Consider the following 13985-nt stretch of genomic DNA (forward strand, 5'->3'; position numbering starts at 1 on the left):
TTCTCTTTCCTACCCTCTTCCCCAATATGATGGATTTTTCAAAGGAGCTGGGTCTTCGCTGGACAGCCACCTCTTAATTGGTTTTCATGCACATTGTAGAGTGTCATAGATGATCCATGTGGTCCCTTTGAACTCTGCAATTCTGTGGTTCTGTGATAATGTCCAAACTTTTGCTGGTCATACAAATGTTATTGGGGCTTCAGATTTGCTGATACTTGTGAGATAGTTGGTGAAGAGCCACCATTTGTATCGCATATTGTAGTCTAGGTATTTGTTTGTTTGTTTATTACAGCTGTTTCCATCAGCTGAGCCAACTGGCCCTTTGCTCAACCTCCAAGACCAGACTGCTGCTCAACTACCTCAGCCTGCAGGACAAGTTCCTGCACAACCTCCTGTTGCTGCTCCCGGTCCAACTTCTCAGGCCCCCGGAGCAGCTCTTTCAGCAGCACAGGTAAGGCTCACGGGTCCTAAGGGGAGCCCTAACAGCTTCCTGGACAAGAGGGAAAACTGGTTGCAAATCTGCTGGGCTGAATTCTTCTCAAGAATGTTTGGTGGGTGAGGGAGGGTCTCTTGCTTCCTCCTCAAAATGCTCTGCTATGACCTTGCAACACCGTCTGCAGTTCAGAATGGCTTTTCTCTGCAACGTGCAGGTGGCTTTAGATGTTTTGGAAGTATTTCAAGGTTGAAAACAGTTATGTTCCAAACACACAACACTGTCAAACTTGAAACACTTTCACAATGTTGAAAATAACCTTGTGTTGGCACTCAACATTACTCTTGCAAACTCAAATGGGAGCAATTCAAATTCAAAATGGTGTGTTTGGGATTCAGAATGGTTCAAACTTCAACCCTTTTGCAGAGCTGTATTATTTGTGAATAAGAGATCTCCATGTGCTCTTTCACTCACCTTCCCCTTAAGAAGTGGGCTGTGAATTACAAAGACTGTAGTTGACATGTTTGTGGTGTTTGGCTTTAACAGACGGGCAGCCCTAGCTGTTCTCTTATCTGTCTCCCCATCTGCAAAGATGGGAATAATCCTTGATCCACTCTACTTGTGATTCTTCTTTGTGAACTTTCTGTGGTAATCTCTCTTCTGGCCTTCTTCTGGCCTTCACATCCTCTGCTTATGTAGCTTCCAAGGTTAAATGCAAGATCCACCTTTTTCAGGGAACGTGTAAGTGGGAGAGGAAAGCTAAGTAAACATAGGCTTTATATGCAGCGCAAATCTCTTCCAAAGTCAATCTGTCCTTAAGGCATCTTGGAGAATTTCCTACTGTGGGCACCCTCAAGTCTACCAAATTATGGTAATATGCATGCGTGCACACACACACACACACACGTATATGAATGGTTGTTCTTTAGTCAGACTGCATCCTATAATAGGAAGAGGCAGACTCCCATGCCTTTAATAAGCCCTCTGGGAATTGTCTGGCCGCCCTTGTGGTTCAAGCCATTCTTAAGGGCTTCAGTTTTTTCCTAGAAACTTTTTCTTGCTTTTTGAAGCTTAGCTACATATAAAACATTTTGCTCAGAAAGACTTCTGTTCCTTTCCTGACAGGGCATTAATCTTAAAAAGCAAACTTTGACCACTGCGGTTTCTGGATTCCAGTTGGTTGAAATTCAATTGAACTTCCTTGGCTTTGGGTCTACAGATGTTTCACATGTGCAGGGTCCAAGCTTCCATTCTGAAACCATTTCTGAACATCTAGGGTTGTATTGGAGCTGCTCTTCAGCCGCTGTAAGAAAACAGCTGTAGCTTCATGATGTCAAAGGATCATAAATGTCTAGGAGGACTCTACCAGATATAGTTTATCTCAAACATGGCTTTTCCATCTTTTCTCATCACCCTAGCCTCTCTCTGCCCTTGTAATGCAAAATATCAGTTCTAACCAAGCAGATGTTTTCTTATTGAGAAATTGGTCAATCCAGAGCCTATTTGGAAGAATCTTCCACTGGGTTCTCTCTGTGCCAGATCATCAATTTGTTTTCTGTGATGGGCAGTGGCTCTTCACAAATCGAGCCAGATGTGTTTCCTCTCAATTGTTGTCTGATCCCTTTAATTGGAAAAGCTGGGGGTTGAATCCAGGACCTTTGCATCAAAAGCATGTGTTTTCTCGCAGAACTGCAGTCCCATCATCTTCAGAGCCAAGAGAGAGGATTGCCATATATCTCTTCCCTACAGAGGGCATTTCTCTTGTGGGTTTAGAGTCCCTGATCAACATTTAACATCTTGGACAGGATGCTGAGTAGCAGAATGCAAGACCCTGGTTACAGTCTTCACTGCTATGGTGGTGTGCTGTGTTCATTTTCCTCAGCTCATAAAGAAGATATGCAAAGTTTATGTAAAGATGGGGTAGGCTTTCTTTAGCCAAGAGAGGGGACAAAGATGTGATACTTTTCTGCCACCCTGAACAGCTGAGCTAAAGATGGTTGTTCCTGCAGATTTTGTTTGAACTTAGTAATAGTAGTAGTAGTAGTAATAATAGTAGTAGTAGTAGTACAGATAGTCCTTGCTTAATGACCCTAATTGGGACTGGCAACTCCATCGCTAAGTGAAGTGGTCATTAAATGAAACACCATGTGACCACCCCACTTAGCAACAGCAGTTCTGGCAGTCCTGGTTGCAGTCATTCAGTGAATTACCCAAGATTGTTAAGCGAGACATCACGTAACTGTGACTTGAGACCTCCTGCCAGCTTCCCATTGACTTGCTTGTTGGAAGCTGGCTGGGAAGGCCGCAAATGACGATCATGCGACTGTGGGACACTGCGATGGTTGTAAATGTGCAACAGTTGCCAAGCACCCAGATTACAATCACGTGACCATGGATATGCTGCGACAGTTGTAAGTGCGAGGACCAATCATAAGTGCTATTGTAACTTCAAATAGCTGCTAAATGAATAGTTGTTAAGCAAGGACTACCTGTAGTAGTATAATAAATAAATTTGTCTACTCCAGGATTCTGCCAGATTCAGTGGTTCACATTGCAATATAATAAATTACACATCTGCAGTACAAAACTTGTAGAATATAAAACTAACCTTTCAAATATCAATAGCAAAAATAATTATTTATCTTTTATAAACAAAAGGCCTTTATGGACTTTTTGCTGAAAATGGAATGGTGATTTTGGGATTTATTGATTAAAAAGGTTTGTTTATGGGAAGAAGGGAACCATGATATGTAATTTGGGAGGGTGGAGATGGTAATTACTATGTTTATAACTGCTCAAAGAAGATTGGAAGTTGCTTCCTTAGATATCTTTCTTTTTCTTTCTCTTTTGTTATCTCTCACTTTTTCTTTTATTCTTTAATATCTTCTTTTTCTACTTTTCTTTTTATGTTTCTGTAGTTTTTTAATATTATGTAAAATCTTCTTTTAATAAAAATATATAAAAAAATAATTATTATTTGTTAAATGTGTATGATCCCTACTCCTACATGGTTCATAGTATCTCATAGTACAGCATGCTATGGAATCAATAAGATGTCCATGGTACAAAATTGACTGCATATAAAAATAGCAGCCATCAAAATGTCAATAGCAGTTACAATAAAGAACAGTATAGCAGAACAATAAAGAAAGAAAACAATCACCTACCCTCTAGAAGAGTTGGGTTTTCATCAGCTTCTGGAAGTCATCAACAAGGGGTCTTCAAAAGGCTGTTCCAAAGGGTTTTTACATCATGATGAAAAGCAGTGCTTTCTGAACTCAGCCCTCCTTATCGCGAAGAACTAAGGTATCACTAGTAGTTTATCTTTGGATGGGTTGATGGAGGATGGTATAGGTTGACCTGAAGTCACCATAGTACCAGTGTGAAGTTAGAAGGGATCTTAGAGGCTAACTAGTCTAAAGATTCAAGGATGAAGTTTCTTAATCCAGATTAGAATGTGCCACCAAGAAGTGCTTATCTCTAGAAAGTTCTGATTACATGATATGAATCTGCTATTTTCCCCATCTTCTCCTCATGTGTTTTTAGGATCATATTGTTCAGCATCCTCTCATCTGGCAGGTTCCATTGGTATTGGGACTCATAATTCCAGCACTCCCAGCCCACACAGTGCTTTCTGGCAGAGTCTGAAGATTAATTTGCTTTGTATTAGTGGACTCCATGCAGCTGTGCCACTTGCTATTCACCTTGAGTGGGCCGTCTGAAGAATCTGTTAAAAATAGTGAAAAATCCTAAGAATATACCAGGGTCCTTTCTGTGCAAAAGGCTAGAATGTGTCAAATCACACACTGCAGCCAAAAGACAAAATAAATAAATCCTGTGTACTGATATGGCATCAGGGTCAAAATCCAGTGAGAGTGCCGCAGGAAGGAGTCCCTTCCTGAATATTCTTCCAAATATTATTGATTAATCAGATGCTGGGCAAAACCCATTCAATGGCTCTTCCCCAGGAAATTTTCATTTGGGTCCAATTGAGGGCCACTTGATTTCTTTCTTAGCCTGTTCTTTGAAATTGTCAGCTTGGTCCCTGCAGTTCTTCTTTGAAAAGGAATACCATTATAGCCTTTTGCTTTCATGGATTAAAAAATATCCCACCTCTTTTTTCTCTTTTGATAAGGTACCTCCTGTCCCTACAGCACAAGAAGAACCCAAAATTCCAATAAGTCTCGTTCTAAGGTTAAGGTAAGCAGGCTGGGTCCACGTGTAGGTATGAGAGAAAGCGAGAGTGATCTGGTGGGGAAGGTGCTGGACTAGGAGTGGAAAAACCCATGTTCTAGTCCCCCCTCAACCACACAAGTTCACTGGGTGACTCAGGGCCAGTCTGGGAAGTAAAAAATCCCCATCTATCTACCAATCCATGCTGGACCAATGAAGAGGCCTTCATTCTGCAGTAAGATGATTCGGACTGATTACATTTTGTTGTGCTGCATTGTTATGTTATTTTATATCTGTGCTATAGATTTATAGCACACTGATTCTGAGCAAAACACCTAGCACTCAAAATTTCTGCTCAGTGAATTCTGACCTCAAAACAAGATTCCTGGCATTAGGTGGTTTTGTTGTTCTGGGTGCCTTACTAGGAGAAACTTGGGCTTACTTGAATAAGCCTTTCCTCTGTTGTCAATCATCCTGGGCTACAAAGTAAGTAAAGTGGTGGCCCATGCTGAGTGTTAATCATCCATAACTTCCAGAAGAAATGTATTGATTTATTTATTAATTTGACTTATAAGTGGCTTCATTTCTGAAGATTTGAGCAGTTTACAAATAATATGCATAAAATTAATATCTATGTATCTGTCTACCAACTTCAGTAACACAGCACAACACAATACCAGCCTCGCATAAGAAAGCCTATGTGAAATGCTCAAAGGGCTGAGGGTTTTTTAAAAGTGTTTAACCCTTAAAAAAAATCTTATTAGTAAATAATAGAAGCAACAGTTAAGATGAAATCAGCAGTAGGCTGCCTGCCCAAAGTTTAAAAGCATCTTTAATCATTTTTCTGTAGGCTGGATAGTTCCCACTGTTTTTGGGGGGAAGGGGGCTATTCTAATATTTTAAGTTTTATTCTGGTAGACTACATTCTATTCAGAACTCTTTGATGGAGCATGTTCGGTAGGCTTGTTCTGTTCCAAGCTTGAATAAAAGTTTTGTTTTATTTCTTACACATCCCAGTAGATCCAATAGTTTATTTCATACCTTCTAACATTAACAACATTATTAAGTATGTTTATTCAGGCATTGTATTTGCCTATAAATACTACAAAGATGCAGAATGGAAGCTTAGTTTCTACTTCTGTGTAATTTAAATGATTTTTCCCCTCTTCCTTTTCAAACCAGGCAATGGGAAAACCTTTTATCAAGCTTGACTATAATGTAGCCTAGGAGAGTTGGGCTGGGTAAAATTAGTTGTAGGCTGTTTCTAACCTGCTGGTCCAACAGGCCTGCCTCAGGAATAAACAGGGATTCATGATTCAAGCAGAATTTGATTTCATTTTCATCTGTAACACAGATTTTGATTAAAATCTAACTGCATCTTCTCCACCCTGACAGGAATTCAAAAAAGGAGCTGAATGACATCCGGTTTGAATTCACACCTGGAAGAGGTGAGGGGGTGAGAAAAGCTGTCTTTTGCAACCTGTTGCTGACAGTGTTTTGTCTGGTGGATCTATGCTGGTGTGGTGGTGGGGAAGTACATGCCAAATGTCCCAGTTGAAAAGAGGTTCCCTAAATATGGAGCAAAGATTGCGTCCCATGTTATGAGCAAAATAGACAAGGAAATCTCCAACTTCCCTTATCATGACCCTTGGGCTTGATGGATCTTTTCTGGATACAAGCTCCCAAAATGTTATTTGAAAGATGGACTGTTTGGCTTGCAAGTAAGACTAAATCAGCTGGTAATCACATATCATAAGAAAGACAGCATTAAAGACTTCTCCATGGGTCATGTTCTGAGACATGTCAACCTTTGATCTGGGATTTAATCTGAACTGGTGTAACTCCTCAGAGCATTGTAATAGGCCTCATGCCTTCCAAATGCCTGGAAGCCAGCTATCTTAAATTCCTTATCTGCTTACCATAAATTTCCCATCTTGGCTGGAGATTATGGGAATTATATATGGGGAACTGTATAACTCAACACCTGTGGAAGACATCAGGTGCTATATAGCATCTTTTTCCTTTTCAACTAATCAATCGCAGCTCGATCTGCCACGGAATACCACAAACATCTGTGGTGACTCTATTTGTTAAAGAAAGGAATACATTCTCCCTTCCTGCACACAAGCTGTTCTAGGCAGATTATAATAAAATAAAGGCAAGATAATGTACAATATACAGATGGTCCTCGTTTAATGGCTAGTCATTCAGCAACTGAGTTACGATGGTGTTGAATGAGGGGACTTACAACTGGTCCTTGAAGTTGCAGCCATCACAGGGTCCCCGGGGTCACGTGATTGTGATCTGGGCACTTGGCAACCGTCAAACAATTAAGATGGTTGCAGCACCCTACAGTCATGTGATCACCATTTGCAGCCTTCAGTGCCATCTTCCGACCAGCAAAGTTAATGGGGAAGCTGGAAGGAGGTTACAAGTCGTGGTCACATGATGTCACACTTAATGGCCGTGTGGGATTCGCTTAATAATGGCAACCAGAACTGCTGTGGTAAATTGGTGCGGTCTTGTGATTTTCTACTTTACAACTGCATTGCTTAGTGACGGAATTGCTGTTCCCAATTACCACTGTGTAAAACAAAGACCAGAAAGAATCAATTTATAAATGCTGAAATCAAAGATAGCATCTAGATAGTATCTAATATTGATTTATCTATCTATAAAACAAATCTGACTGTTTCTTAATTATGGTCTTTCCAGACACTGCAGATGGGGTATCACAAGAACTCATCTCGGCTGGACTCGTGGATGGCAGAGATTTAGTGATAGGTAATGGAAGGCTTATTGCAAAATTTCACTTGCATTTTTAACCCTGTGCTGGCCTTGCAAGTTTGTGTCACTTTATTTTGCCTCCAGACATAGCAGGACAAGCTGACCTTCTTTTTTGCCTATATATTCTTGGCTAATGCTGGAGGGAAACTTGTTTGTAAGGCTTAGATACCCATCACTGAGTGTGTCTTCCCTGTTGTTTCAGTTGCTGCCAACTTGCAAAAAATTGTGGAAGAGCCTCAGACAAATCGATCTGTCACTTTCAAGCTGGTATTTACTATTTTTTCCATTATTATTCAGATCTTTCTTAAAAACTGCTACTGCTCTCAGCTTCTTTTGGGCACATGCTGCATTTATTCAGCATGTGGTCTTTCAGCAAATATATACTTCTCCTTTGCAAACATTACGCAAGTGGATTAAAGCTGTTTTATTTCCAAAGATCAAATGAGCTTGGATTTAGTTGAATGCCAGACATGTTTTTATATCTTTCTGTTGAAATGGTTATTGTTTCAAGCTTTGTGAATGTAAACCAGCTTTCCTTTATTGGCTGCCTTTCAGATCTGTGGATGCCCCAGGATATTTTAGCCACTGTGGTCACTGCTGGAGATTCTGGTTGCTGAAATCCACAGATCTGGAAGGTGCCCAAGTTGAGGAAGAGCTGTGTAGACTTTTCAAAAAACAGAGTTAATAAATATTAGCCCCTCTAATAGAGATATGTGGTGGTAAGTGCCAGTCCTTTTCTAGCTAACCACCATTGACACACCAAAGGAAAGTGCTGGCTTGCTTTGAAGTGTGCTGCAGATAGTCCTCACTTAATGTCCACAATTGGGAGCAGAAACTCTGCCCCTAAGGGTTGTGGTCATTAAGCACAACATCATGTGACTACACCCTTAGCAATGACAGTTCTGGCAATCCCAGCTGTGGTCATTAAGCGAGGACCTCACGTGACTGCAACTTGCAGCTTCCTGCCAGCTTCCCCACTGACTTTGTTTGTTGGAAGCTGAATTTGGAAGTTGTCAAATTGTACCTCTTAGCCATGGCTGCTAAGCACATGCCATGCTCACAGAATAGTCTCTTGGGCCAGTGTAGAGAATAGTTGGAAAGCAGAGACAGCCTAGATATAGACCACAAAATAATCAGAACAGCTCACATGAATGACCCATAATGTTCTTGGGAGTCTACAGTTTCAAAAGTAATAACAAGGGTGACAAAAGCTGGAGTACATCTTGACATGCTTTAGCCCACCCTGGCAAAGAGACATCCTGGGAGGATAATGACATGGATGGGTGCAGAATGAAAAAGGAACGAGTATTATTCAGAAGCATTTGATCTGGGTTTAATTGGGAAACAGACTTAATGGATTAGCATAGGAGCAGCAGTGTGAAATCCACAGCAAGCAGAAATCAACGCCATCATTAAGGATAGTGGTGTCTAATTTAAAGATCTTAATGGTTGACAAAGATTTTTATTTTAAATCATCCATTTGTTTATGGTGAAAGACAAAAGAGTTCGTGTTTGAGCTATTTAGGAAAGCTAGTTCTGAGCACTGGAGGATGCTAGTGATAAGGCTGAGTGTTAGGGGGCTGCAAACACACCTCCAACTAAAATCAGAGCTTCACCAGAACCTTTGAAAGAAAGACTCATAAAGGAAAAGTAGCTTGTTCTAGTTCTACAACTCACAAAGTCAGTGCATCATTTTGAAGGTTACCCAGAGAATCCACTCTATTGGACCCAAACATCTCTGCCTGGGTGTAATTTTTCATTTGCTGCAAAATCTGGCGTTTCTTTATCTGTAGTTTCCTCCTCCCACCGTGTCAGCCCTTCAAGGTAGATCAGACTAGGAATCCAATGTCATGTAGGTCTGTATTATTTTTATTGTAAAGCTATAGTAACAGAATCTGGCAAGTCCAAATGTGCTTCATCACTCCCTTCCTTTATCTTTGTAGAACTAGGGAACATCTTGTCTGAGATGTTTTCTCAGGTTACATTCCTGCTCTGTACTCAGTTTTCTCTCTTTTATCTGACTGTTGTCTTGGTAGCAGCTTTTCCTCCTGTCCCTCAAAGCCGTGCCCTTTGCCCTCTACATGTTCTGATAAAATAGTGGTTTCCTTCTCCTTGCCTTTCAGGCATCAGGTGTTGAAGGATCCGAAATCCCCGATGACAGCAAACTCATTGGATTTGCTCAGCTCAGCATCAACTAAAACAACACTCCCAGCTTATGGTCGCCCGTGGGTGCAACGTACGAACACTTCTGTTGGCCAAAAGCAAAATCACTCCTGCCAAAGAACCAAAACTACAGGCCCTCTTTCTTAGAAGCTTTAACCTCATTTGTTCCCAAGTAGCATCAAGGAGGTCTACAACACTACTGCCTTGGAGGCATTTGGCTTCTCTTTCATTCACGTACCGTTTTTGCATTTCCTGCCTCTCATTTGTCCTTCCTTCCTTCCTTCCTTCCTTCCTTCCTTCCTTCCTTCCTTCCTTCCTTCCTTCCTTCCTTCCTTCCTTCCTTCCTTCCTTCCTTCCTTCCTTCCTTCCTTCCTTCCTTCCTTCCTTCCTTCCTTCCTTCCTTCCTTCCTTCCTTCCTTCCCTCCCTCCCTCCCTCCCTGCATGCTTGTAGTTATTATTGCCTTAACTCAGCCTTCCCCAGCTGAGTGTCCACCAACTAGGCTGTGCCTACAACTCTTGGCATTTATAGCCAGGAGGGCTGGGAATTCTGGGGGTTGTCGGGATATAGCCAGAGGGCATCTGGTTGGGAATGTCTGCCTTAACTATTTAAAAACAAAACAAAAATAGAAATATTACTACTGAGTACGAAAGAGGGATTTCGCTGCTCTTAAGTTGTCCTGACGTGATGGGTTGGTTTGTGCTGGATCGTTTTTGCGTGACTACGTGGTTACTGCTAAACAGCAAAGACATTTTGATTTGTGGTCTGTCTAACCGGGCAGGTATCTTAAGAAAAAACAAAAAACAGTGGAAGCTGTTGTGGAGTATCAGAATACAAGCTGAATTTACTGTGGAAAACTTAGTGAAGTCTTAAATGAGTGAAAGCCCTTGGTTTAAGCAACCTTTACTATATTCAGAGCACAAAAGGGATTGCTTGGCCTGAGGTAAGACTAGCCTTAATTTTTTCCCCTTCCTTTTGAATGCAAACACATTACAGTGGAGAAACACCAGGAAGTGTTTCTGTGTAGCTGTGATCTCCTCCATCCCCAATTTGCTATCTCACTGGGCCTTCTCCCAACTTGTCCCTGTGGTTGTAGATTTCCAAGATAGACACGTTAGTTGAAATATCAGGTGCCAAATCCATTTTGTGCATCATAGTCTGAGCAGCTTTGACAACTGCAGGATGGACAGGCAGGAGCTCTTCTGGTGCAGGATGCAGGGACCACATGTTGAAGCTGAGGATTCCATCTGGCCAAAGGGAGAATAATGTGTTTTGCACAGCATACACACCAGAGGATGCCCTATTCCAAATGTCCATTTGTGTATTTTTCATAATCACACTGTTTCATTTTGGAAGTTGCTTATGCTCAGTTACTTGTCTTGACAAAAAGGAGAGTGACGTGGCCAGCATGAATATTCTTGAACATGGAACAGTTCTCAAAAAACAAAATTTCAGTCTTTCAGTTTTATCATTTGGTTACTGGGCTTCCACTCTTCCACAAATGTCCCTCGCTTAAAAATCCTTTGATGGAAAACCATGAGAGGAAATTCTGGTATCTGCACATAACCCTGAAGTCATTTCCAGCTTCCTTAAAATTGTTGTATTCTGGTGATGGAATCCTGGGAATTGTAGTTCTGCTGAGGATCTAGGGTTATGCAGCCTCCCTTGTGCTAACTGGCAATTTGCAGAAGTACCCTAAAAACAACAGATCTTTGTCAGTCTACATGTTTTTCTCACCCCGGGGTTGTCTTTGCAATTGGTTTTTGGTGAAGGGATTCCTATGTAAGTAGGCTATTGAGATGGGGATTGTCCTGCAAGTTCATTAGAAGTGGTTGAAATCCATCAGGCAGCTGTGTGATTTGATGTGTGACCATTCATAAAACCAGATGTCCTTCACATGTGGCTGTTATGAGCGAAAGTTGATCATGTGGTCTGGCAGTTGAAAGCTCTGTGCATGTGTGTCTTTCTACTACTGCAAATGATTTCCTGACTCCCATTTCATTCTCTGAAAAAACACTTTATTAAAAATCCATTTGCCTTTTTTATGCCCTTCTTCCTTCATAGACTGGTACTTATGAAACTGCCCCCGTTCGATTTTTACAGCAATAAATGAAATTGCCAGTAGATACATACATGGCAAATCGATGCTCAGAGCAGTTTTGTCTCTTTGCTGCACTGCTTGGAATTTGCCAACAATAATTTTTTATACTCTGCTCACATATCAAGAGTTTGGTCAACATGATGTAACTGAAGCCAATATAGCTCATATTTAGTGTTTTTGTTTTTAAGAAATTAATATCTGGTGTGTTGTTGTTTTTTCTTTCCATTGTTTTGGATTTTTTGCCTATAAATTATACATTTAGTTTGAAAAAAACAAACACTTATAATGCACTATGTGAATAATAAAATGGTGTTGATTCCTCTACCCATCCTACAGCAGCCCCCACCCCCTGGCTTTTGTGTATTACTGCTTAAGCTTTGAATTATTTTACACATCAAAATTGTTTTCACCTTAAAATTAATTTGCATAGCAAACAAATGGAATTAGGTTCTCATTTCTGGCTATGGCCTTTCAATAGGTAGGGTGTAGGCCCAGTAGGGACATTATGAACTATTTTATAGAGTTCCTCCTCCTTCCTTTGTTGTAATTACCATGGTTGAATGACCGTGGCTTTTAAGCTTCCAAAGCTGGTTTCTAAGTTTAGATTAAGAGCAGTAATAAATGTCCTCACAACACCATGTTGTTGAAGACTGTTAGGGGAGCAGTTATACAAATTTGAGTCCCACATTGGATTTCCTGAGATGAATGGGGTTAGATCCCCACACCAGCTCTTTTTGAGTCAGTGGAAAATATGGAATATGGGATTCTCAAATCTTCTGACGCAATAAATTTTCCTCTCCAAGCAGTTATGGAAGCTTGATTTATTTGTTGTTTAATTTATTTGTTGTTTGCCTGTAGTTTTAGTATTGGCTAGATCTGCTCGTAGGTCATTAGCAAAACTCCAGATGTGGAGATCAATTGAAGAAAGGGCTTGAAAAGGAGAAGAGTTTAGACATCAGTAATAGGGTGGGAGGGGGCAGAGGCTGAAAAAGCTCTGTTTGGGCTGTGTTTGTCTGTGCGTGTGTGTCTGTGTGTGACCTCTCCAAAAGTTCCAAATCTTTCCATCCTTGGCGCTTAATGGCTTACAAACAAGCAAGCAAGCTGCAGTGTATTCCTTAATGAACACTGGAGGTCATTTTCTTGTTTTATAACCCTTTAGGGAGGGGCAAAAGTCAACAATTCTTGGTCAACTGTTTTTGATAGACCTCTGACTGGGGTGTTGAATCCTCATCTGGATGAGGGAAGCGGCTCTCGGAGGCTCCATGGAGATCATGGTTTCCCTGGACTTCTGTTTCTGGTTGGCAAGAAGTCCTTTGGAGCCAGTGATGTTATTGTCACTAAAGTGAACAGCCCTTGTCCCAATGTCCATCCCCAAGTGTGATGATGTGGAAAGTGGGATGGACCTCCTTGCTGAAATGGGTGGTAGCCCTGGATCGAATTGCTGGGTTACCCCAAGATGGCACATGGGCAGCGTGAGAAAGAACAGCCATCCTTACCCATTTTATTTCATCCCATCTTCAGCTACAGAGACCAAATGATTCTGGTACAGTATTAAATCATTTTGCCTGCATGCTGCGCATATGTACTCGCTGACTAGGACTCCAGACTAAGCCAGTGAATTGATGCAGTATCTATCTATTTATTTATTCATTCATTCATTCCTGTCTCTGTCTAACCCAGGTCTAGCAGACAAGAGTATCCATAATGGCTGTTCCCGTGTATTATTATAATAATGATTGTTTTAATGATCCTGAACTACCTTTGCTACTAGATTTCTAGGCACTTGTCTCTTGATAATAGTATTTTATTTTTTCTTTTTCTTTTTTTCCCCCCTTTGGATACTAGAAATGCTAGACAACTATTTTATTCTTGAGGTTCAAAAGTGCCAATGATTTTTTGTTGTTGTTGTTTGATAGTTTAGAAATTATTTCTAACCTTTTTACCCTTATGGATCAGAGGGTTTTTATTTTGGGTAAATTCTGAACTTGAACCTAGAAATCGGTTTGTATTTTTTTAAACTTAGTTAATAGCCTTGAGGAGGGTTGTGTATTAATATAAAAGGAACCTCTACACAATTTGGTGTACTGTAGATTTTAACGAAAGATGTAAAATATTCGGCCTTTTTTTCCTTTGACTTTGTATTTTACTGCATGTCATTTCTCTAATTTTTAATCAATAAAAAAAATGTCCATTACTTTTGGGAGTGGCTTACGTTAAAGTTCTCTATTACTTTTTCTGCAGATTTCTCAAGAAGTTTACCACATAGCACATCCACAGATGGGAAATAGGCATATGGTATCTTATTATAAATAGTTAAACATGTAGTTCAG

General features: G+C 40.6%; 1 protein-coding gene across 1 annotated transcript in view; it reads left to right on the plus strand.

Annotated features, from left to right (window-relative positions):
• The window catches only part of OXSR1 (oxidative stress responsive kinase 1), a 75831-nt gene extending 62328 nt beyond the window's left edge, over positions 1–13503 (plus strand). The window contains exons 13-18 of the mRNA XM_088150896.1: positions 293–451; positions 4569–4633; positions 6002–6054; positions 7322–7390; positions 7596–7660; positions 9517–13503. Of these exons, the coding sequence (XP_088007022.1) occupies positions 293–451; positions 4569–4633; positions 6002–6054; positions 7322–7390; positions 7596–7660; positions 9517–9591 (486 nt within the window). The 3' untranslated portion in view covers positions 9592–13503. The remainder of the gene's footprint in view (positions 1–292; positions 452–4568; positions 4634–6001; positions 6055–7321; positions 7391–7595; positions 7661–9516) is intronic.
• The last annotated feature ends 482 nt before the right edge of the window (positions 13504–13985 follow it).

This window comes from Python bivittatus, unplaced genomic scaffold (genome assembly GCF_059951505.1).
Source record: "Python bivittatus isolate LINGU-HERP-01145 unplaced genomic scaffold, Pbiv_v1 ctg000610_np1212, whole genome shotgun sequence".
Taxonomy (NCBI): domain Eukaryota; kingdom Metazoa; phylum Chordata; class Lepidosauria; order Squamata; family Pythonidae; genus Python; species Python bivittatus.